The sequence below is a fragment of the Nerophis ophidion genome, linkage group LG10 (assembly GCF_033978795.1).
Source record: "Nerophis ophidion isolate RoL-2023_Sa linkage group LG10, RoL_Noph_v1.0, whole genome shotgun sequence".
Classification (NCBI taxonomy): domain Eukaryota; kingdom Metazoa; phylum Chordata; class Actinopteri; order Syngnathiformes; family Syngnathidae; genus Nerophis; species Nerophis ophidion.
Window position 1 is genome coordinate 37,195,462 of NC_084620.1, and position 25,666 is coordinate 37,221,127.

The 25,666-nt window shown below is 40.8% G+C and overlaps 1 protein-coding gene across 2 annotated transcripts in view; it reads right to left on the reverse strand.

Moving 5' to 3' along the window:
- Positions 1 to 3,542: 3,542 nt before the first annotated feature.
- slc7a8a (solute carrier family 7 member 8a) overlaps positions 3,543 to 25,666 on the reverse strand; it is a 60,382-nt gene continuing 38,258 nt past the window's right edge. Inside the window, exons 4-11 of one of the 2 annotated variants that reach the window (XM_061913622.1) lie at positions 21,722 to 21,847; positions 21,251 to 21,404; positions 13,273 to 13,396; positions 12,179 to 12,282; positions 12,013 to 12,109; positions 11,781 to 11,930; positions 11,527 to 11,704; positions 3,543 to 5,656 (exon numbers count right to left, since the gene is read on the reverse strand). In XM_061913622.1, coding sequence (XP_061769606.1) covers positions 5,508 to 5,656; positions 11,527 to 11,704; positions 11,781 to 11,930; positions 12,013 to 12,109; positions 12,179 to 12,282; positions 13,273 to 13,396; positions 21,251 to 21,404; positions 21,722 to 21,847 — 1,082 coding nt within the window. In that variant the 3' untranslated portion in view covers positions 3,543 to 5,507. Of the gene's footprint in view, positions 5,657 to 11,526; positions 11,705 to 11,780; positions 11,931 to 12,012; positions 12,110 to 12,178; positions 12,283 to 13,272; positions 13,397 to 21,250; positions 21,405 to 21,721; positions 21,848 to 25,666 lie in introns of those variants that run through there. The other variant, XM_061913623.1, reaches the window with a different exon arrangement.

Genomic DNA, 25,666 nt, shown 5'->3' on the forward strand with positions numbered 1-25,666 from the left:
TACAAAAAAAACGAAACGCTTTACGGCAAATCGAACTGCTGTCAAATGAACGGAATATTTCGCTTGTTCGTACGGACTCGTGTAACAATATTTGCCACAAAAATTTTTTGGGGGTTACGTTATTTTTAAGAAGAAGGGTTTATAATATCGAATGGTCCAGATGTACTTAGGTAAAGTAGAGCCATCGACATCATATCCCGGAAGTTGTGGGCGTAGCCACACCGGAAAAGTGTTTGACAGTAATCTAGTTTTGCTTCCGTCAGTTTTGCCGAAATGCTTAAAAAAGGATTAAAATGCGTTCATGAGTACAGCACCCCTTGCGACCCCAAAAGTCAAAAGCGGTAGAAATGGATGGATGGATTGATTTGAGTCCATAGACATCCACTGTTTCCAAACGTGATATTAAATGACTACAAGCATTTTTGTGGTGACATATGCTGTTGTTTAGCATCCTCATGTGAATTCAGTGCATGCAAGGGTGTAGTCAGCTGGAGGCGCGTCTTAATGAAATTAAACAATGGATGTCCGCTAACTTTTTGCAACTCAACGCCAAAAAAACGGAAATGCTGATTATCTGTCCTGCTAGATACTGACCTCTATTTAATAATACACATTTAACTTTTGACAAACAAACAATTAAACAAGGCGACTCGGTAAAGGATGTGGGTATTATCTTCGACCCAACTCTCTCCTTTGAGTCACACATTAAAAGCGTTACTAAAACAGCCTCCTTTCATCTCCGTAATATCGCTAAAATTTGCTCCATTTTGTCCACTAACGACGTGTTCTCCAAGGTTTCTCATAGTCATAAATGATAAATGATAAATGGGTTGTACTTGACACTACTTCCACATTTACCCATTCACACACACATTCACACACTGGTGGAGGGAGCTGCCATGCAAGGCGCTAACCGGCACCAATCAGGAGCAAGGGTGAAGTGTCTTGCTCAGGACACAACGGACGTGACGAGGTTGGTACTAGGTGGGAAGTGAACCAGGGGCCCTCGGGTTGCGCACAGCTACTCTCCCACTGCGCCATTGTCACCGACGTCCCACTGGGTGTGGGTTTTCCTTGCGCTTATGTGGGTTCTACCGAAGATGTCGTTGTGGTTTGTGCAGCCCTTTGAGACACTAGTGATTTAGGGCTATATAAATAATCATTGATTGATTGATTGATTGATATTTAGGATATGGGCGTGTAAACGTTAGAAAGCAAGGAAAATATATATAAGTGTGTACAAAAGGGCATGCTTTTGTGTGACCAGGCAGGACACTAAAATATAGTTTTAGTAGCTCCCTGCAGGAGCTTGTTTTGGCCTTTTGAAGCTAGAAAATAATAATAATGGATTAGATTTATATCGCGCTTTTCTATTGTTATATACTCAAAGCGCTCACAGAGAAGTGGGAACCCATCATTCATTCACACCTGGTGGTGGTAAGCAACATCTGTAGCCACTGCTGCCCTGGGGTAGACTGACGGAAGCGTGGCTGCCAGTTTGTGCCTATGGTCCCTCCGACCACCACCAATCATTCATTCATCAATCATTCACCAGTGTGAGCGGCACTGGGGGCAAAGGGTGAAGTGTCCTGCCCAAGGACACAACGGCAGCAACTTTGATGTCAATAGGTGGGAAGCGAACCTGCAACTCTCGGGTTTCTGGCACGGCCGCTCTACCCACTAAGCCGTATTTCCTTGAATTGCAGCCGGGGCGCTATCTAATTTAAAACCTCTTCTCACTCCTGCGCTTACCAAAGGCATGCGGTAAAAGTAAGCATGCGCTATTATTTTAAAACCTTTTCCCACTTCGGCACTTACCAAAGGCATGCAGTAAAAATTTGAGTGTGATGTAAGCTTGGACCTTAAATTCTACTGAATAGCTCTTAATCTTCTTCCCTTTATGCGATTTCAAATTACCGGTATTGAAATCAGCCTCCTCCATTTTGAAATTGATGACAGGGGAAGTGTCACTCGTGACGTCACAAGTTTGACCAGGCGGTAATACTCAGCATGCGCTAATTAGTTTGGGAAGCGAGTTTGACCCGGCAGTAATTCAAGGCAGGCGCATAATATATGCCCTGCTGCAATTCAAGGAAATAGGATAAGTTAAAGGCCTACTGAAATTAGATTTTCTTATTTAAATGGGGATAGCAGGTCTATTCTATGTGTCATACTTGATCATTTCGCGATATTGCCATATTTTTGCTGAAAGGATTTAGTAAAGAACATCGACGATTATTGGTCGCTAGTAAAAAAGCCTTGCCTTTACCGGAAGTAGCAGACGATGTGCGCGTGACGTCACGGGTTGTAGGGTTCCTCACATTGTTTACAATCATTGTCAGCAACAGCTAGAGCTATTCGGACCGAGAAAGCGACAATTTTCCCATTAATTTGAGCACGGATGAAAGGTTCGTGGATGAGGAAATTTAGAGTGAAGGACTAGAAGAAAAAAAAGAAAAAGTAAAAAAGGCGATTGCAGTGGGAGCGATTCAGATGTTTTTAGACACATTTACCTGGATAATTCTGGGAAATCCCTTATCTGCCTATTGTGTTGCTAGTGTTATAGTGAGTTAAACAGTACCTGAAAGTCGGAGAGGTGTGGCCACAGGTGTGTTGACGCCAGAGTCCCTGAGGGAAGTCACGGCAGCTGCAGCAGGACAGAAGCTCTGCTGATCTCCAGTAAGAGCCGACTTATTACCACAATTTTCTCACCGAAAACTGCCGGTTGACATGTAGTCGGGATCAATGTCCGGTTGACCACTCTGATCCATAGTAAAGCTTCACCTCTGGGAATTTTAAACAAGGAAACACACCGTGTGTTTGTGTGGCTGAAGGCTAAAAGCTTCCCACCTCCATCTTTCTACTTTGACTTCTCCATTACTAATTGAACAAATTGCAAAAGATTCAGCAACACAGATGTCCAAAATACTGTGTAATTATGCGATTAAAGCAGACTACTTATAGCTTGGATCGGGCTGGAAAATGTCCGCTACAACCCGAGACGTCAAACGCACGCGTCATCATACGAGTCATCATACCGTGACGTTTTCAACACAACACTTTGCGGGAAATTTAAAATTGCAATTTAGTAAACTAAAAAGGCTGTATTGGCATGTGTTGCAATGTTAATATTTCATCATTGATATATAAACTATTAGACAGCGTGGTCGGTAGTAGTGGGTTTCAGTAGGCCTTTAAAGTTAAAGTACTGTTATTGTCACACACAGTATGGTGTGGTGAAATTATTCTCTCCATTCGACCCATCACCCTTGATCAACCTCTGGGAGGTGAGGGGAGCAGTGAGCAGCAGCGATGGCCGCGCCCGGGAATCATTTTTGGTGATTTAACCCCCAATTCCAACCCATGATGCTTAGTACCAAGCATGGATTTAATGGGTCCATTTTTTATAGTCTCTGGTATGAGTCGGCCGAGGTTTGAACTCACAACCTACCCATCTCAGGGCGGACATTCTGTACTTTATGATGCTAACTGTATTGCATCACACACATTAAAACCATGTGGTTAATTAAAAGTGAGACAGATTGACAACACATCTGTCAGTGTTTTTATTTGCAACGAGACATACTGTGTACACAACATAACAGGCACGTATCACAGCATTGTAACTGTAAATGGGGATTCCCCAGCAACTTCAGGGTTCCTGGTTCGATCCCCGGCATCTGTTGTGTCCTCCGGGCCTTGCATAGCAGCTCCCGCCATCAGTGTGTGAATGTGTGTGTGATTTTGGGTAAATGGGTTATACCTGAAATAGTGTCAAAGCGCTTTGAGTACCTTGAAGGTAAAAAAGCGCTTCACAAGTATAACCCATTTAACTGGCCAAGTATCATTCCCACAATGCTCATTATGAATTCAGCATCTTTCGTGGGAGGAGGAAAAAGGCAGTGAAAAAACTAAGTAGCACCGGTAAAGAAGTTAACTGTTTTTCTTAAGTGTTTAGGCAGCATATTTAAGCTTGTAGTTTGCCCTGAGAAACAGGACCATATTTGAAGACTTTAAAATACAAGAGTGTTACAGTTTGTTGACAGACACACACAGTAATCACACATATGCTTGAGCGAGGACTAACCTTTAGTAAATTACATAAATGAAAATATGTATTTTTTGTCCTAAAATAAAACAGCTATAGATGGAAAAATAGTTTTGCTGATCATAGTTTTCAACACAGGCATTCAGGTGTCGGTGCTGGGATTCTTGTATAAACCTTTTTTCTTTTTTCTCTTTTTTTTACCGAGGGCCACATATTGAAGAATAAAAGGATGATTTGGCCATTTTTTATTTGGTTTATACCGCTTGTCCCTCTCGGGGTCGCGGGAGTGCTGGAGCCTATCCCAGCTGCACTAGGGCGGAAGGCGGCGTACACCCAGGACAAGTCGCCACCTCATCGCAGGGCCATGACAGATGGCCAAATCCACCTATAATAAATTATATATATTTCAAGAGAAAAGATCTTGCATATGACCTTTGGTTTGATTACTATTATTAGTATAACGTCTATCCTAATTTTGGCTGTTGGTATTCTTGCTTCAATGTGTTTAATTATGTCGCCATGCCTTTGTTGTTTTTCTGTCTTGTTTACAAACAAAAAAAAACATTTGATATGTGATCAGACTACTAAAAATGTGTTCGCCTTAAAAGTCAATAAAAAAAATGAAAAAAAGAATGCAAATGGCCCCGAGCCGAATTTTGGAGATCCCTGGTTTAGACTATGTGTCGTCTGGGGAAACTACAAATATACGCAAAAAAAAATGACGCTTGTTTGTTTACTGTTTTCATAAAAACCAGAGGACAAAACATCTCTTCACATTAGTCATTACATGGCTATAAATGCCACGACATACAGTATATTCTAATTTAAGGCAAATAACACGAACTGTGCACATTGAAATATACTTGGTACAGATCACACATCTACTGTGAGTTAAAAAAAAAACAAGCAGATGAAAATTAAATGATGCTCTAAAGTATCAAACACAAACAAATCTATAAACAATTAGCACAATAAAAAAAAAATTTAAGAAATTAATTCTGTAATCAAATTCTAGAATTCACGTTTTTCACAACATTGTATTGGACAATTCAACACAACTTTGGTGTTCTGAATGTCTGAAAAAGCAACATTTACATGATTTAAAAAAAAAAAAAGTAGAAAAAAATAAGACACCGTCACAGCAATATTTAAAAAAAAAACTAACGGATGATGCTCTTTCAGGAGGAGTGTGTAAGGGAGTGTGTGGCGGGGAGGAAGATGATGATGATAATTAGCTAACCCATCTTTATTGCACACTTGAAGAGCCCCCAGATGAAAGTGTGTGAGACGATATTGCTTTTAGAGATGCCACAGCCTATTTGGCACAGATATATTATGAACACAGTAAGGGGAAGGGTGGCGGGGGCACTGGTGTTGATCAGTAAATCCACCTGCGAGTTGGGCGCTTGATGCACTCTGCGTGCAGGCCGGGAGCGGATGGAGCTTACGGACGTGCCCTTTAACAGTCCGCTGACTTGTGGTTGTCTTCGTCCTCCTTGGACAGAGGAGACCTGGCATCCTTCATTTCCTCTCCCTCGTCTGTGGCGCTGCTGTCTTGAGCTGGATAGACCACCACGCAGAACTTCTGACCCAAGTATGTCAGCTTGTCTGAAAGGATAAAGCACAGAGGAGTCATGCCAGCCTGGTGTGTAAATAAAGTACCGTATTTTTCAGATTATAGGTCGCAGTTTTTTTCATAGTTTGGCCGGGGGTGCGACTTATACTCTGGAGCGACTTATGTGTGAAATTATTAACACATTACCGTAAAATATCACATAATATCATTTATCTCATTCACGTAAGAGACTTGGCGTATATCAGCAATTGTCACACACACATGTCAACCAATAAAAATTTGGCAGGGGCGGGTCATGGCAGAAGTGCATTGTGGGAAAAAAAGATACTACCTGCTACTACGTCCGTACCTATGAAAACTGATCATTTCAACATTGGCAGTAACTTATAAAAACTGAGAAGGGCTGAACAAAAATGGCACTGAAAAGGAAATCATATACTGCAGGTTACAATGCAGCAGAAAACGGAAATTGAGCAGCAGAAAGAATATTTGGAGTAAGTGAGAAACTTCTATGGGACTGGTGAAAAATTTCCCCAGAAAATGCGACTTATACTCCAGTGCGACTTATATATGTTTTTCCTTCTTTATTATGCATTTTCGGCTGGTGCGATTAATACTCCAGAGCGACTTATACTCCGAAAAATGCGGTACTTGGGGCTTGAGCTACTAAAAACCAAATGTCACGCGCTAAACAGTGTGTGCAAACTATACAATTGTGCGCACTATTAGTGGGCACCGACTACCAAGACTGTGTGTACAAATAATAACAAGTGCAAAAGTGTTGCAGACCGCCCTATTTAAATGAGGTTTACTACGCGGCTTCAACTATGGAGACACTCATTTACTGCCCATTTATGTTATCGTTCTCCTTCTTGTGTCGCTTTGCTATGTTTTGAAACATGCAGCAGATATGTATCACTTTTTATGGGCATTTCAGAAGCAGTCCTGAAAGTGCATCCACAATGGACCCGCTTTTTTAGCACGCCGAAGGTGCACTCTGACACTCATTTACTGCCCATTTATGTTATCATTCTCCTACTTGTGGCGCTTTGCTATTTTTTAAAACATGCAGCAGATATGTATCACTTTTTATGGACATTTCAGAAGCAGTCCTGCAAGTGCATCCACATGGGCATTTTACAAGCAGTCCTGCAAATGCATCCACAAATGCATCAACAATGGACCCATTTTTTTTAGCACGCCGAAGGTGCACTCTGACACTCATTTACTGCCCATTTATGTTATCATGCTCCTACTTGTGTCGCTCTGCTATGTTTTAAAACATGCAGCAGATATGTATCACTTTTTATGGACATTTCAGAAGCAGTCCTGCAAGTGCATCCACTATGGACCCGCATTTTTAGCACGCCGAAGGTGCACTCTTACACTCATTTACTCCCCATTTAGGTTATCATGCTCCTACTCGTGGCGCTTTGCTATGTTTTGAAACATGGAGCAGATATGTATCACTTTTTATGGGCATTTCAGAAGCAGTCCTGCTAATGCATCCACAAATGCATCAACAATGGACCCATTTTTTTAGCATGCCGAAGGTGGACTCTGACACTCATTTACTGCCCATTTATGTTATCATGCTTCTACTTGTGGCGCTTTGCTATGATATGAAACATGCAGCAGACATGTATCACTTTTTATGGGGATTTTAGAAGCAGTCCTGCAAGTGCATCCACAATGGACCCGCGTTTTTAGCACGCCGAAGGTGCACTCTGGGGGATTGCAGAAACTAACTGCGAACGTGCGCTACAATGTTGCTGATGGAAGAAAATGCATATTGCAAAAAAATTCACGTGATTTAAATTTGTTTTAATCATCCCCTTAGGTCACCCAGTAGCTATGAAATAAGAAAGTAATATTGTTGAATGGTAACACTTTAGTATGGGAAACACATTCACTATTACTCAGTTGCTTATTAACATGCAAATTAGTAACATATTGGCTTATAGAATAGAATAGAAAGTATTTTATTGATCCCTGGGGGAAATTCAGCACCACAGTTTACTCACAATAGACAAATACTATACAGCATTATTCACATGTAATATATGATAACTGATAAATGAGTTGTACTTGTATAGCGCTTTTCTACCTTCAAGGTACTCAAAGCGCTTTGACACTACTTCCACATTTACCCATTCACACACACATTCACACACTGATGGAGGGAGCTGCCATGCAAGGCGCTAACCAGCACCCATCAGGAGCAAGGGTGAAGTGTCTTGCTCAGTACACAACGGACGTGACGAGGTTGGTACTAGGTGAGGATTGAACCAGGGACCCTCGGGTTGCGCACGGCCTCTCTGCCACTGCGCGACGCTGTCCCAATGAATGTCCCAGTGAATAATATAAATATATTATAAATATATGCTGCATTTAAGTGCAGTCAAGAAGGAACATATGCATTATACAGTCAGATGGCTGTCGGTATGAAGGACCTCCTGTGTCGTTCCGTGTTAATTAGTCATTATTAAGTACTTATTAATGCCTTATTTTGCATGGCTTTATTATACAACCAGGAAGCCATTTACTAAGAGTCTTCTTTCAATAACCTCAGAATTATTGCTTATTAGTAACCGTAACCCTTATGTTCCCCTAGTGTCCAAATAACTCTAAATTATGTCTTTGTTACTTTAATAACCAACAAATTAATGGTGAATAATGTTCCCCATACTTAAGGGTTACCTGGTGAATAGTCGGTAAGTTTCAATTTTGACAGTTCATAAATGTAAGACTACGCTGCAGCATGATGACATTCCTCCTCACAGCTATTTCTGTGCAACCGACAGTTTGCATGTTCTTTATAGATGTATGAAAAAATTATGCAAAACAGCTCCCACAGAACAGTTTTAGTCTTGATAAATCACACCGCATGCGCCAAACAATTTTACTTTTTTTTTTCTCCTCCCAGTATGGCAGACGTTCTGGTGCTCAGCATTTAGTCTTCATATTGATGAAGACAAACACGCTAAATAGAGTGTGCTCCTATTTTCCTCACTTGTGAGACACGATCCTCTGCGCCTGCTATTAAGTTTTAATACACACTAACCTTTATCTAATCTTTCCTGCAAAGCTAAGTGTATTCATTCTTTTCATTTGGACAGAAAAAAAAATTGCAAACTGCTGTAAAATTGAATATTATCTGATCATGCAACAGATATATTTTTTTGCAAAAAATATATATATTTTTTTGTAAATATCTGCTTTTCACCTTGACTTACTGGGGCAAGAATTCATCAGTTTGTACTTTAAAAAAATATAATAATCAAATGCACAGGCGATTGTGTAATAATATCATAAGGCGATGATACATTTATATTCATACATATTCAGTGTTACAAGATGCCCCTTTGAAGGGAGCCATAACTTGATGTGGACTTTAATTAAAGCAAGTTTGACACCCCTGCTTCCTGTTGAATAAGCAACAAATTATTTTCAATTATCAGGTAATGCCATTAATTATTTGAAGGTGTCATATTATGATTTTTAACAAATTTACATACACAATACATACACAACACTTCCTTGTGCTCTACATAACATACAATGGTGGCGCTTTGGTCCAAATGTTGCATAGATTATGTTTAACAGACCATCTTCAATCCGCTTTCTGACCATCTATTTTGTGGGTGGTCTTATTTACGTGTTGAAGTCCTCAGCCCCCTTCCATTGTGTCTTCTCCACGTCAGCCATGTTGTAGTTTTTAGCGCTTCCATATAATGTCTGCTGATAGCTATTAGTTAGACCTACACGCTACTTTGTATCAGAAATGGCAACAGTGGAAGACTTAAGCGAGAATGTGCATGTACGAGCCAGTCCGCCCCACAACAGGAAGATAGAGGGGGAAAAATAGGAACTTATATTGACTCCGACTCTGGACTACAAATAAATGAAAATGGCGAACTTTGGAAAATTAGGTCACTAAAGTCTCAAAGTTCGGAAGAATGCAAGATTGTTTAATAAAAACAGTATTCCTGCCATGCCGGCGTTGTTTGATTTAAAATTTTCAGGACTTTTGGGGATCCCAAATACATTAAAAAAAAATTACCAAATGGTAAGAAAAGTTGATTTTGCATAATAGGGCCCCTTTAAAGCATCAGAACCTGGCAAGCTCATACATTTTGTTTTATCCTGTGGCAGGGGGACAGTTCTATGGTGACTCCATCCATCCATTTCCTACCGCTTGTCGCTTCCGAGCCGATAGACGGACAACATTCACACTCACATTAACACACTAGGGCCAATTTAGTGTTGTCAATCAACCTATCCCCAGGTGCATGTTTTTGGAGGTGGGAGGAAGCCGGAGTACCCGGAGGGAACCCAAGCAGTCACGGGGAGAACATGCAAACTCCACACATGCAGAACCTTTGTATTGTGACGCAAATCCTCTAACCTAGGCCTGGGCAATTATTTTGACTCGGGGGACAAATTTAGAGAAAAAAATGTGTCTGGGAGGCAGGTAAATCTATTTTTAGGAAAACTAATACAAAACCTCACGATAAAGTCTGATTGAATTATAAAAATGTTATGACAGACCGTCTTATAAAACGGAATAGAATTTTATTTTTTTTCTATGAACGATAAAACCCTGAATATTGAGAACATATGAACGTCACGCCCCATCTCCATCGACGTATTTTACAATCAGGCCAAATGCAACAGACAGCGAAATATGAACGCAAAGGGTAAAAAAACTAAAAACATCTACAATCTGATATATGTGATATACCACTAAGCTTTAGAACTTTGTTGTAAAAATCTCCATCCACGTCTGTCCCGGACACTTGCATTTCAGGCTGGTCGCTCTGGAAAAATTCTGTGGAAACGCTCCCCACAATGCTCAGTGCCTCGTCTGACCTGCTGTGACGTAGATTACCATAGTAACTAGTAGGGTTGTACGGTATACAGGTATTAGTATAGCACCGCGATACTAATGAATCATATCCCGTACCATACCGCCTCTAAAAGGTACCGGTCCGCCACACTCTAAGATTTTTTTGTTAAAATAAAGCCAATAATGCAATTTTTTCTGGTGCCCTTTATTTAGAAAAGTATCAAAAAGTACCGAAAAGTACCAGGACAACACTAATCACTAAAATATGCAAAAGCGCAGATTCCAACCATTTAAATACGTTGTATGGTTCAAGACTTACGGTCATTTGAAAACATCTCTGCACATCATAATAGCAGCTACACTTTCCATCTTAAAGATCTAAAAAAGTTATTTGGGAACATCCGGCGGGCCAGGTTGAAAAGCTTAACGGGCCGCATGTGGCCCCCTGGCTTTAATTTGCCCAGGTCTGCTCTAACCCCTGTTCCACAGTGCTACCTGTATGGTGACTCAAACAGCTCAAATATTTTGTATTGTAGCAAAAGTGCAAAAATGACAGGATTCCACTATTATATTTTTGTATTTGTTAGTTCGCAGGCTACTTCCTGGTAATAAGACTGTGGAAGGGGATTGTGATCAGCGCGCCGCAGGAGTAAAGGTCAACGCCTCTGACCATGGGGGTGAAACAGAGCGCCGTCGGACGGGGGCGTGGCATGTGCTGACGGAGAGACACAGCTGGCAGATGATTAGATTGCACAGGTGGTACGTATTAAACTAATCATCTAACAGTGAGCGGCGAGGTGCAGGAGAAGAGAAAGTCCAAAAAAAGAAATGTAATTATTTTGATGGTGGTGTTGAAAAACATTAAACCTATTGAAAAGTCTCTGTGCTTGGCTACTTTGACCAGCATCTGTGGAACCGCAAGACAGCGACTTCTACAAGGACATAACCATATTTGATTCTGGGGCACAGGGGAAGGGCTGTATTGTGACTCTAAACAGCACAATATTGTTTGAAATCCTGTGCTGAAAGTTCAAAAAGACGAGACAAACCTACCAACAAAAGCATCAAAGCACTTTGGCTTGTTGTCCCAGTATACTCCCAGGAAATAGACAGGGACGCCGGTGAGCATGATGGCCAGGCCGATACCACACACCACGGGCTCGGAATACAGCGAGAAAATGAGCAGGAAGGCCCAGAAGAGGAGGTAAATTATCGGCCAAATTAGGTTGATCTGTATGACGAATAAAAAGCATAATTTCAGCAATCGTTACCAAAATACGAATACAATACATGAAATTGACATCCACCTTGATTGGCCTATGCATGTTAGGTTGTTTGATACGCAGGACAATCTGCCCGGCAACAGTGACGCCGTAGAAGAGGTAGTTGATGAAGCCGACGTAGTTGATGAGGGTGTACATGTCACTGGTGCACAGCATGAGCAGTGTGGACAAGCACTGTGGGAAACCAAAACATATGTCAAGGTTTAATAGGTTCCAGATTGAATATGGGTTGGTGTGCCTGTGGGGACACACTCACTGTGAAGAGCAAAGCGGGAATAGGAGTGCAACGTTTCACATGGATCATGGCTAGAAGACTGGGCAGGTGTCCCTCTCTGGCCCCGGCAAAGAACAACCTGCAGGGAGACGTTATTTACAGCCATGTGGCGCTCAAACTGAGAACAGTCGTCAGAAAGGAGACTCACCTTGACGACGTGAAGAGCGAGCCGTTGACTCCCCCGAAGGTTGACAGAGCGACGGAGATGGGCATGATCCACGCCATCACCCCCAGAAGTTTCTCGCCGAACGTCTGGGAGAGAATTTGAATGGGTTAACCCAGTGTTTTTCAACCTTTTTTGATCCAAGGCATTTTTTGTTTTGCGTTGAAAGAATCCAGAGGCACACCACCAGCAGAAAACATTAAAAAATTAAACCCGGTAGCCGATATTGACAGTAAAAAGTAATTGTCGCAATTGTTGGATATGAATTTAAAGCATAACCAACAATGCATCAATATAGCTCTTGTCTCAAATTAGGTGTACTGTCACCACCTGTCACATCACGCCGTGACTTATTTTTTTGTTTTTTGCTGTTTTCCTGTGTGTAGTGTCTTGCGCTCCTATTTTGGTGGCTTTTCCTGTTTTGTTGGTGTTTTCCTGTAGCAGTTTCATGTCTTCCTTTAAGTGCTTATGTCTGCATATGCTTTGTTTTAGCAATCAAAAATATTTAAGTTGTTGCTATCTTTTATTTGTGTGGACATTGTTAATTGTCATGTCATGTTCGGATGTACACTGTGGACGCCGTCTCTGCTCCACACGCTGTAAGTCTTTGCTCTCATCCAGCATTCTGTTTTTGTTTACTTTGTGGCCACTTCAGTTTTAGTTTTGTTCTTCATAGCCTTCCCTAAGCTTTACTGCCTTTTCTTAGGGGCACTCACCTTTTCCTTATTTTTGGTTTAAGCATCAGATACCTTTTTACCTGCCTCCCGCTGTCGTCTGCATATTGTGATTACGACAAACCATCGTCGTCTCACACGACGTGTTGCATCTACAAAAAAATGTCCTACCGGCTGCCACCTACTGATATGGAAGAGCATTACACGGTTACTCTGCCGAGCTCTAGACAGCACTGACACTCAGCAACAGCACTTTATTTGCAGACTATAATTACTGGATAGCAAAATATATTTTTAACCATAGTTACATAATCTTCCACGGCACACCAGACAGTTGGTTGAAAAACGCTGGGTTAACCCTTGCGTCGAGTGAAACCACCAGAGGACAACGGGGAGCTCACTCACCACGGCGACAGCTTTGGAGGCCAGCAACTCCTGGGGACTCATGGCCGTGACGTAGGCGATGTTGGCGAAGACGTACACGAAGGTCACGAGCGGGATGGAGATGAAGATGGCACGAGGGAGGTTTCTGGATTGGTTAAAGAAAAGTCAAGTCGAAAATGAATCTCTTAACTCCACACTGTTATTTATTTTGTACATTAAAGTTGCTAACAAGGAAAATTTGTGTACTATCTAATAATATATCTTATTAATAATTAATTTAGATTTTATTGAGGGCCAATAAAAAAGAGCTGGGCAAAAATGGCCCTTGGATTGCACCTTGGACACCCCTGTCTTGAATGGGGAACTGTATTTTGGTGGTAATTTAACCTATGGATCAAATGCCTGTCATTTTTTAATGCATTCTAATATACGGCAAGTAGGAGGTGGCTAACATTGAAGCAAATGCGAGTCATCTGATGTCGTCCAAAAAATGCTAAAAATAAAAAAAAATACTAGCGATATAGTTATTATAAGTGCTAATGTCAAGCAACTATAGTAGAAGGTAGTTGGCATTTACCGGGAAGTTGGTCAACTTTGACATTCAACTCAGACCCGGAAATCACGATAAAGACACAAAAAGACGCTCGCTTGCGCCCATCTTGATGCATGAGGATTATGATTAATTCTTTATGTAAATGATAAGATACAATCATTATATTAATATATATCTCAATGGGAGCAAACATTGTACGGAAAGTGATTATTTTATTATGTTCATAGCTTATATTTCTTGTTGGATCTGCTTATCACTACTTCACTTCTAAAACTTGAAGCTCATCCTCCATATTTTCAGGTTCAAAAACACAGCCTAAGGTTCTGGATCAGGATTTGTACCAAAGTAGTCGTTGTTGGCTTTCGTTAAAAGTCTGTCATGATTAGTTGTTGCTGTTGATGTTGAAAATAGCGAACGTTGGGATGCTTCTGTGAAATTAATGTGCTTTCTTATACTTTAAATTAGTAAAATACGCAAATAATGCATGTTATCATGAATGTTCCTGTTACTACATTACATACTCACAATTTGTATATAAACGTTGATGGAGGTTTTTACAGCAATTTAAAGGTGGAGTAAAGCAAATCCCATAACCTCTACTGTTAGCTAACTCTTGCTCGTGTTTATTTCTGAATTAGAATGCATAAAAAAAGGAAAAACATTGGTGTGCTTGTCTCACATAAAGATTGTGAATGATAGGATTTTTTTTTAAGTGCTGTTTCTCTTTGGGAGATCTGCATGGTGAAGATTTTGTCATTCAGTCGCTGTTTTTCCATGCTAGTTTGACTGTGTTTAATGAATATACAGTAAGTGACTTTGCCTGAAGCCTCTGTTCTTTAAAACAGAGGTTATCAATAGAACCCTATGTGGGCTCTATTGATAACCTCACTAACAACTTTAACAACGCCCTGCGCGAAACCATTGATAGTATAGCACCGCTGAAGTTAAAAAAGGCTCCAAAAAGGCGTACGCCATGGTTTACTGAAGAAACTAGAGCTCAGAAATTATTATGTAGAAAGCTGGAACGCAAATGGCGCACGACTAAACTTGAGGTGCACCATCAAGCATGGAGTGATAGTTTAATAACTTATAAACGCATGCTTACCTTAGCTAAAACTAATTATTACTCAAATCTCATCCGCATTAATAAAAACGATCCAAAATTTTTGTTTAGTACAGTAGCATCGCTAACCCAACAAGGGACTCCTTCCAGTAGCTCCACCCATTCGGCAGATGACTTTATGAAGTTCTTTAATAAGAAAATTTAACTTATTAGAAAGGAGATTAAAGACAATGCGTCCCAGCTACAACTGGGTTATAGTAACACAGATACGACTGTATATACGGCGGATACTGCAAATATCCAAAATAGTTTCTCTCGTTTTGATGAAATAACATTAGAAGGATTGTTACAACGTGTAAATGGAATAAAACAAACAACATGTTTACTTGACCCACTTCCTGGGAAACTTATCAAGGAGCTTTTTGTATTATTAGGTCCATCAGTGCTAAATATTATAAACTTATCACTTTCCTCGGGCACTGTTCCCCTTGCATTCAAAAAAGCGGTTATTCATCCTCTCCTTAAAAGACCTAACCTCGATCCTGACCTCATGGTAAACTACCGACCGGTGTCTCACCTTCCCTTTATTTCGAAAATCCCCGAAAAAATTGTTGCAGAGCAGCTAAATGAACACTTAGCGTTTAACAATCTATGTGAAACCTTTCAATCCGATTTCAGGGCAAATCACTCGACTGAGACAGCCCTCGCAAAATTGATTAATGATCTATTGCTAACGATGGACTCTGATGCGTCATCTATGTTGCTGCTCCTTGATCTTAGCGCTGCTTTCGATACCGTCGATCATAATATTTTATTAGAGCGTATCAAAACACGAATTGGTATGTCAGACTCAGCCCTGTCATGGTTTAACTCTTATCTTACTGATAGGATGCAGTGCGTCTCCCATAACAGTGTGACCTCGGACTATATTAAGGTAACGTGTGGAGTTCCCCAGGGTTCGGTCCTTGGCCCTGTACTCTTCAGCATCTACATGCTGCCGCTGGGTGACGTCATACGTAAATACGATATTAGCTTTCACTGTTATGCTGATGACACCCAACTCTACATGCCCCTAAAGCTGACCAACACGCCAGACTGTAGTCAGTTGGAAGCGTGTCTTAATGAAATTAAACAATGGATGTCCGCTAACTTTTTGCAACTTAATGCCAAAAAGACGGAAATGCTGATTATCGGTCCTGCTAGACACCGACCTCTATTTAATAATACAACTTTAACATTTGACAACCAAATAATAAAACAAGGTGACTCTGTAAAAAATCTGGGTATTATCTTCGACCCAACTCTCTCCTTTGAGTCACACATTAAAAGCGTTACTAAAACAGCCTTCTTTCATCTCCGCAATATCGCTAAAATTCGCTCCATTTTGTCCACTAAAGACGCCGAGATCATTATCCATGCGTTTGTTACGTCTCGTCTCGATTACTGTAACGTATTATTTTCGGGTCTCCCCATGTCTAGCATTAAAAGATTACAGTTGGTACAAAATGCGGCTGCTAGACTTTTGACAAGAACAAGAAAGTTTGATCACATTACGCCTGTACTGGCTCACCTGCACTGGCTTCCTGTGCACTTAAGATGTGACTTTAAGGTTTTACTACTTACGTATAAAATACTGCACGGTTTAGCTCCAGCGTATCTTGTACCGTATGTCCCGGCAAGAAATCTGCGTTCAAAAGACTCCGGCTTATTAGTGATTCCTAGAGCCCAAAAAAAGTCTGCGGGCTATAGAGCGTTTTCCGTTCGGGCTCCAGTACTCTGGAATGCCCTCCCCGTAACAGTTCGAGATGCTACCTCAGTAGAAGCATTTAAGTCTCACCTTAAAACTCATCTGTATACTCTAGCCTTTAAATAGACCTCCTTTTTAGACCAGTTGAGCTGCCGCTTCTTTTCTTTCTCCTATGTCCCCCACTCCCTTGTGGAGGGGGTCCGGTCCGATGACCATGGATGAAGTACTGGCTGTCCAGAGTCGAGACCCAGGATGGACCGCTCGTCGGGACCCAGGATGGACCGCTCGCCTGTATCGGTTGGGGACATCTCTACGCTGCTGATCCGCCTCCGCTTGAGATGGTTTCCTGTGGACGGGACTCTCGCTGCTGTCTTGGATCCGCTTGAACTGAACTCTCGCGGCTGTGTTGGAGCCACTATGGATTGAACTTTCACAGTATCATGTTAGACCCGCTCGACATCCATTGCTTTCGGTCCCCTAGAGGGGGGGGGGTTGCCCACATCTGAGGTCCTCTCTAAGGTTTCTCATAGTCAGCATTGTCACTGGCGTCCCACTGGATGTGAATTCTCCCTGCCCACTGGGTGTGAGTTTTCCTTGCCCTTTTGTGGGTTCTTCCGAGGATGTTGTAGTCGTAATGATTTGTGCAGTCCTTTGAGACATTTGTGATTTGCGGCTATATAAATAAACATTGATTGATTGATTGAAGAGCTTCAAATGGCAAAATTACACAAACATCCCATTTGTTATTTGTGACAAGAAATGTCTCTTTGAAAAAGCTATTTTTTAAACCCAAATTTATGTGAACATAAATTAATGCAATTAGTGAGGCTGCTTTTCAATTAGTTTTTCGCTGTTAATTGGTTCCGAACATGCCCGCACAATGTTTCCCCCAGAATATTTGTTAGTCAAGGTGGGAAGGGGGAGTCGCCCGGGACAGGTGGACGGACAGGGAAGGGGCTGGGGGGGTGTCAGGAAAAGTATAATTTGGCCTGTCGCCAATAGACTACAGACCGTGGTTGTGTTTTCCGCTCCATATGCCGAATGGCAATATACGATAGATATCTCAATATTTTTTCCGTAAAGTAAAAACAAAAAACAAAACAGTCTTAGTTACCTGAGATACCAAGTATGTCATTATTTTGACTTAGTAAATATTGACTTACTAAGAAAAAATAATGATCTAGTCCGATTAATGACTTACTGTAAATAAGTGTTTGCAATAAGTGTTTGAAAAAATGAGATAAAAGTGGGGCAAAAAAATAAATATCTATATAGATAAATATATATATATATATATATATATATATATATATATATATATATATACACAGTGTATATATATATATATATGTATATATATATATATATATATGTATATATATATATATATATATATATATATGTATTTTTTTTTAAGACTTTAGTTTAGGCGGTGGCCCTTTGTTGTTAAGGCGGCCGCCTTAACAACAAAGCGTTGCGGGAAACACTGCCGCAATAATCAATTTTCTGCAAAGTAGGAATCATTAGTTATTCATTGAATATTTTCAAAGCTGGAGCATAAAACATTGTTTACGACCTCCTAAATAAGTTTGACAACATTATGAGATTCCTCAAGACATGAAATAACACACTTTAGTCACCTTTTCAACCTTTTAAACCAACATAGTAATGCTGCTGAGGCCGAGCCAATCAGTGGCCATGATACTGATTGGTCTCTTCTAGTGGTCGATACTACTGTAGTATAGATACTTAGAGACAACTGTACTATTTTTACTTTGTCCATCAGATGATGCTTCTTTTTCCAACTCCGCAGCATTCAGCATTTAGCAAAATGACTAATTTTTTATGTTTTCTGCAAGTGTGCCTTGCTACTAAATCATAAGTGTGCATCTTTCATGATGTTCGAAAGTGTAAAAATAAAACTCTGTGTGTATGTCATTGGTCTTTTATTTTGTTTGGAAAAAAAAACAGTTATGCAAACATACTGGCCTTTGAAGTGTTAACCCCCCATAGTGATAGTAAAACTTTGAAGATTTTTTTTTTGAATACTTCCTGTTTAAAGTGAGTAAACACCAATTTTACCCTGAGGACCTCAAGAGTCATGAGTTTTTGTTTTAAAGCTGCCACTGTCGCAGAAATAACACTGCATGAAAATTAATGTTGCTTCCAATCATTAATCCATCTCAGGCCATACACTCCTTCAAATGTGTATTATGGATATGTTTTTGTTTTTATCAATAAAAACTATGGAGTAACATATTATTATGGAGTAACATAGATTTATTAATGACCTTTATTTGGTAAATATATATACCTCCGGCTTCCTCCCACTTCCAAAGACATGCACCTGGGGATAGGTTGATTGGCAACACTAAATTGGCCCTAGTGTGTGAATGTGAGTGTGAATGTTGTCTGTCTATCTGTGTTGGCCCTGCGATGAGGTGGCGACTTGTCCAGGGTGTACCCCGCCTTCCGCCCGATTGTAGCTGAGATAGGCGCCAGCGCCCCCCGCGACCCCGAAAGGGAATAAGCGGTAGAAAATGGATGGATGGATGGATATATATATATATATATCCATCATCCATCGACTTCCGCTTATCCGAGGTCGGGTCGCGGGGGCAACAGCCTAAGCAGGGAAACCCAGACTTCCCTCTCCCCAGCCACTTCGTCTAGCTCTTCCCGGGGGATCCCGAGGCGTTCCCAGGCCAGCCGGGAGACATAGTCTTCCCAACGTGTCCTGGGTCTTCCCCGTGGCCTCCTACCGGTTGGACGTGCCCTAAACACCTCCCTAGGGAGGCGTTCGGGTGGCATCCTGACCAGATGCCCGAACCACCTCATCTGGCTCCTCTCGATGTGAAGGAGCAGCGGCTTTACTTTGAGTCCCTCCCGGATGGCAGAGCTTCTCACCCTATCTCTAAGGGAGAGCCCCGCCACACGGCGGAGGAAACTCATTTCGGCCGCTTGTACCCGTGATCTTATCCTTTCGGTCGTGACCCAAAGCTCATGACCATAGGTGAGGATGGGAACGTAGATCGACCGGTAAATTGAGAGCTTTGCGTTCCGGCTCAGCTCCTTCTTCACCACAACGGATCGGTACAACGTCCGCATTACTGAAGACGCCGCACCGATCCGCCTGTCGATCTCACGATCCACTCTTCCCTCACTCGTGAACAAGACTCCTAGGTACTTGAACTCCTCCACTTGGGGCAGGGTCTCCTCCCCAACCCGGAGATGGCACTCCACCCTTTTCCGGGCGAGAACCATAGACTCGGACTTGGAGGTGCTGATTCTCATTCCGGTCGCTTCACACTCGGCTGCGAACCGATCCAGCGAGAGCTGAAGATCCCGGTCAGATGAAGCCATCAGGACCACATCATCTGCAAAAAGCAGAGACCTAATCCTGCGGTTACCAAACCGGAACCCCTCAACGCCTTGACTGCGCCTAGAAATTCTGTCCATAAAAGTTATGAACAGAATCGGTGACAAAGGACAGCCTTGGCGGAGTCCAACCCTCACTGGAAATGTGTTCGACTTACTGCCGGCAATGCGAACCAAGCTCTGGCACTGATCGTACAGGGAACGGACCGCCACAATAAGACAGTCCGATACCCCATACACCCAACACGGTTCCCCGTGTTGAGTCAAATTAAGCCGCAGGCTCCACTCCTGGTGGTGCCCTTCCGTCAATTCCTTTAAGTTCCAGCTTTGCAACCATATATATATATATATATATATATATATATATATATATATATATATATATATATATATATATATATATATATATATATATATATATATATATATATATATATATATATATATATATATATATATATATATATATATATATATATATATATATATATATAGTACAGGCCAAAAGTTTGGACACACCTTCTCCTCATTCAATACGTTTTATTTCTTTTCATGACTATATACATTGTAGATTGTCACTGAAAGCATTAAAACTATGAATGAACACATGTGAAGTTAGTTATGCACTTAACAAAAAAAGGTGAAATAACTGAAAACATGTTTTTATTTTCTTTAAAATAGTCACCCTTTGCTCTGATTACCGCTTTGCACACTCTTGGCATTCTCTCGATGAGCTTCAAGCACACCTATGAAGTGAAAACCATTTCAGGTGACTACCTTTTGAAGCTCATCAAGAGAATGCCAAGAGTGTGCAAAAAAGTAATCAGAGCAAAGGGTGGCTATTTTGAGGAAACTAGAATATAAAAACAGGTTTTCAGTTATTTCACCTTTTTTTGTTAAGTACATAACTCCACATGCACTCCACTTTTGATGCCTTCAGTGACAATTTACATGAAAATAAGAAAAACGCATTGAATGAGGAAAAGGTGTGTCCAAACTTTTGACCTGTACTGTATATATATATGTATATATTTGATGGTAAAGTAATTTGAAATATACTGATTAGATTAATCTTGGAATATAGAATATTTTTGACATATTTTTTTGATGCTGACAGCTTTTGGCATTAGGGTCAATTGTGAAAGTGAATTTTAAAGTAATCTTCGAGGAGGGGCAATTTTGGACTATAACGTTATTAAAGCAGAGGGAATTAGATATAAAGCGGTCTGAAAGCTGGACTGTGGGAAAGGAGTCTTACACATAGGGGTCCACCAGCTCCTCTGTGACATAGTTGAGGAAGTTCCAACCCCCGTAGGCGAAGGAGCCTTGCAAGAAGGCTAAGGCGATCAATCCCACGTCATAGTCCTGGAAGGGCTCGAAGGCATTCGCTGGCTCCAGCCAGTAGTATTCTCCTGCAGGTGCGAGATCATTCCCCTTCATTTGAAATGTACAAAACGGTACGTCTTCCTATGCCTGTGGAGATTTACCACCTCATAGCATAAGCCGCCCAAATACCCCAAAGTAAATTGCCATCTTGTTATCTCTGGGGCCTCGTCCTGCATGGGGCCCTTATAATAACTGGCCCTCAGCCATGTTGTGACTGCTAAAGCCACAAAACCATGCTGATATTAGCGCTGGAGGGGCCTCAGCGAAACCCACTGACCCTCCCTGTGGAGCCAATGCCCCCGGTGACCGGGAGTGTAGTCTGGAGTGTGGAAGCTGGACTCACCCTTGCAGATCTGCACAATGCCCATGATGATGATAAGTGCCAGGGCCAGCAGCTTGCCCGCTGTGAATATGTCCTGCACCCTCGTCGCCCACCGTACACTGGAGCAGTTTACCCATGTCAACAGCACTGGAGACGCACAAAGAGAAAATACATATCATCCACTGAAGTGTTTTTCAACGAGATACAGTCTGGTGTGTTGTGTGAAATTATCTAATTTCACCTATTTGGGTTAAAAATATTTTTTGCAAACCAGTAGTTATAGTCTGCAAATTATGTGTTATTGAGTGTCGGTGCTCTCTAGAGCTCGGCAGAGTAACCGTGTAATACTCTTCCATATCAGTAGGTGGCAGCAGGTAGTTAATTGCTCCGTAGATGTTGGAAACAGCGGGAGGCAATGCGCAGGTAAAGAGGTGTCTGATGCTTAAACCAAAAATAAACAAAAGATGAGTGCCCCTAAGAAAAGGCATTGAAGCTTAGGGAAGGCTATGCAGAACGAAATTAAAACTGAACTGGCTACAAAGTAAAAAAAAACAGGATGCCAGACGACAGCAAAGACTTACTGTGGGGCAAAGACGGCGTCCATAATGTACATCCGAACATGACATGAGAGTCAACAATGTCCCCACAAAGAAGGATAAAAACAACTGAAATATTCTTGATTGCTAAAACCAAGTAGATGCGGGAAATATCGCTCAAAGGAAGACAAAACTGCTACAGGAAAATACCAAAAAAAAGACAAAAAGCCACCAAAATAGGAGCGCAAAACAAGAACTAAAACACTACACACAGGAAAACAGCAGAAAACTCAAAATAAGTCACGGCGTGATGCGACGGGTCGTGACAGTACACCTACTTTGAGACAAGAGCTATATTGATGCATGGTTGGTCATGGTTTAAAGTCATATCCAACAATCGCAAGAAGGATTTTTTACTGTCAAATTAGTTTTGTTTTTTAATGATTTCTGCTGGTGGTGTGCCTCCTGTTTTTTTCAGCGCAAAAAATGTGCCTTGGCTAAAAAAAAAGGTTGAAAAACACAGATCCTAGCATGAGTTCATTTTGTCATGTGACCACAGATAGTGTCAGGGCAGAGGGTGGAAGGCGATTAAGAGCTGCACTTTTGACTACATGTGACGTGTCTTTGGCTTTGCTCATGAGTGCTGGATTCAGCTGGCACTGTCTACCTATCATAAAAAAAGAGGTCGGATTTTGGCTTCGGCTTAAAGGAACAAATTGAAAAACGGCTATGGCAGGGTTCAGCAACCCAAAAGTGTTATAATGAAGTCAACACATGATATAAGTGTCTATATTAGCTGTATTAGCATACTAACAAAATGACCACGTGTCACTGACACAAATCTTTGTTGACAGATATGTTAAAATGTAAAATTTATTCTACACATTTTTACAAAATTGGAGAACATTATTAAAACGTAGGCTTCTCTGAGGGTGAGATAACTTCTCTAAATTACTGGCTTAAAATGGCCAAAGGTATAAATGTGCGTGTCCAAGTGAAAGTAAACGGAAAGCTGTCTATACCTTAAGGATTTATAACAATCTTTGCAAACTGGGTTACGTTTGCTGTGGTCTGGAACAACTAACGCAGGCAATACAGATAATATGTCTTGAGAAATGCAGATATAAATTAAATGCACAGGAGGCCATAAGTAAAGGAAACTAAATTAACTCAAATATACCTACAAGTGAGGCATAATGATGCTATATGTACACAAAGCTAGCCGAAATAGCATGTTTGAGCATCAATTAGCTTGCAGTCTTGCACTAACCAAAAATGCTTGATAAACATTCCACACCAGTCAACAGCATCAACAAAGCTCACCTTTGTGCATTCACACACAGCATAAAAAGTTTGGTGGGCAAAATGAGACTAAAGAATGATTGGCATAAAATATGTCTTTCTCTGGCATTGTTGAAGAATGTTTTAAATGTAAACAAACTATGGTGACTTCAAGGACCGCCAAAATTAGGACAAAATAGCGCTCTCAGAGAATCATGAGATGAGATTAAATCATGAGATTTAATATTAACAGTGGCATTTCTAACAATTAAGGATTTTTTTATCATGCTGTCCTCCTACAGCAGGGGTCGGGAACGTTTTTGGCTGAGAGAGCCATACAAGCCAAATATTTTAAAAAGTATTTCCATGAGAGCCATATAATATTTTTTTAAGACTGAATACAACTAAATGCGTGCATTTTTAAGTAGGACCAACATTTATAATAAGTCTCTTATTCATTTTAATAACATGGTTATTCTGAAGCTAACCAACAAAAAATAAAATACTTCCATCCATCCATCATCTTCCGCTTATCTTCTTACCATTAATGCGACTTCTTGAACAGGTGCGGTAGAAACCGGATGGATGGATTAAAATGCATGAGAATGTTTTATATTTTGAACGTTATTTTTGACACTGTGATTGCCAGCGGAATTATTCATTATTTACTGTTATTTTTTTATTATTTATTGTAAAGCAATATCCGCTAGGATTTATCTGAGAGCCAGGTGCAGTCATCAAAAGAGCCACATCTGGCTCTAGAGCCATAGGTTCCCTACCCCTGTCCTACAGGAACCATATTAAAACAAAAATAGATTTTTCACCTATCTTTTTCTATATTAATACATTTTTGAAAAAGCTCCAAGGAGCCACTTGGGCGGTGTTAAAGAGACCCCCCGGGGGATGCCTAAAGATGCACTTAACATGCAGCACACAAGTTGTCCATCTGCAAACTTGCAAGTGGCGGCGCTTGAACACTACCACTTAAGTTGTTGACTTGAAAATAAAATGAGGCATTGGTGAAAACTGACACTGAAAATAAGTATTGACGCTGAAAATACAATCAATTTTGATATTCTCAAAAATATGATGCCCATTTATTTTCAGTGTCAATATTTGAAGTGTTTTCCACTTCCAATTTGATGGTATTGTTTTTAACGTTCTGGTGAGAAAAAAAATGAAAGAACTGTCCCTAAAAAATGACACTGCAAAACGTCCAGATATCAAAATTAACCCAATTAAATATTGTATATTTTTCAGTGCCTGTTTCTTAGTGTTAATACTTGTTTCTTTATTTGTCAATGCCAACTTTTTATGGCAGTGTTGCTTCTTTTGGGGTCGGCGAGATGAATAAACAACATCAAATAATCTGCTCGTGCGAGCGGAACATGCTGAGCTGACTGTTGAGATGGCAGCGACACACATGCACTGCCATGCCAGTGAATTTACAAACAGGATTTCAGTCCCTTTATTGCTCCATACACACTAATGCTGGGTTATTTTGATAACCCAATTTATGAGTTGCGAGTGTTGGGTTAAATTTCAGAGTTCTTTTTATGAAGAGCAATCCATTTTTGGGGTTATAAGGGTATTATTTCAACTAAATTTCGGGGTTTTCAAAACTATGAACCATTTTTGGGTTTACGATGAGGAATGCTTTTTTTGGGTAAAAGCCATTCTTTGTTAAAAAAGGTACTTTTTCCTTGAAGGGAATTTTATTAAGGATTAATCTCATTAACATTGTTTACAATCACATTTCCGTGGCCGGATCATGTTTTATTTAGTTATGTTCTGTTAGGATTGGACTCCCTAAGTTCCTGTTTTGTGCAACTCTGGTGGGGATGTCTTGTCCTGTTTTTTTTGTCTTGTGAATGGCATGTTTTATTATGAAAAACAGGGCCAACACAGATGCGACTTGTCCAGGGTGTACACTGCCTTCCCCCCGATTGTAGCTGAAATAGGCGCCAGCGACCCCAAAAGGGAATAAGCGGTAGAAAATGGATGGATGGATTATGAAAAGTAACTCCTCTTGTTTCAGATCACTTGACCTTCCTCTTGTGTCATCAGTCTGACGTCATCCCTGACCCCTGATTGTTTCAACATGTTTCCCATTACCCTTGTTCTGAGCCAGATTGTCTCGAGTTTTCGT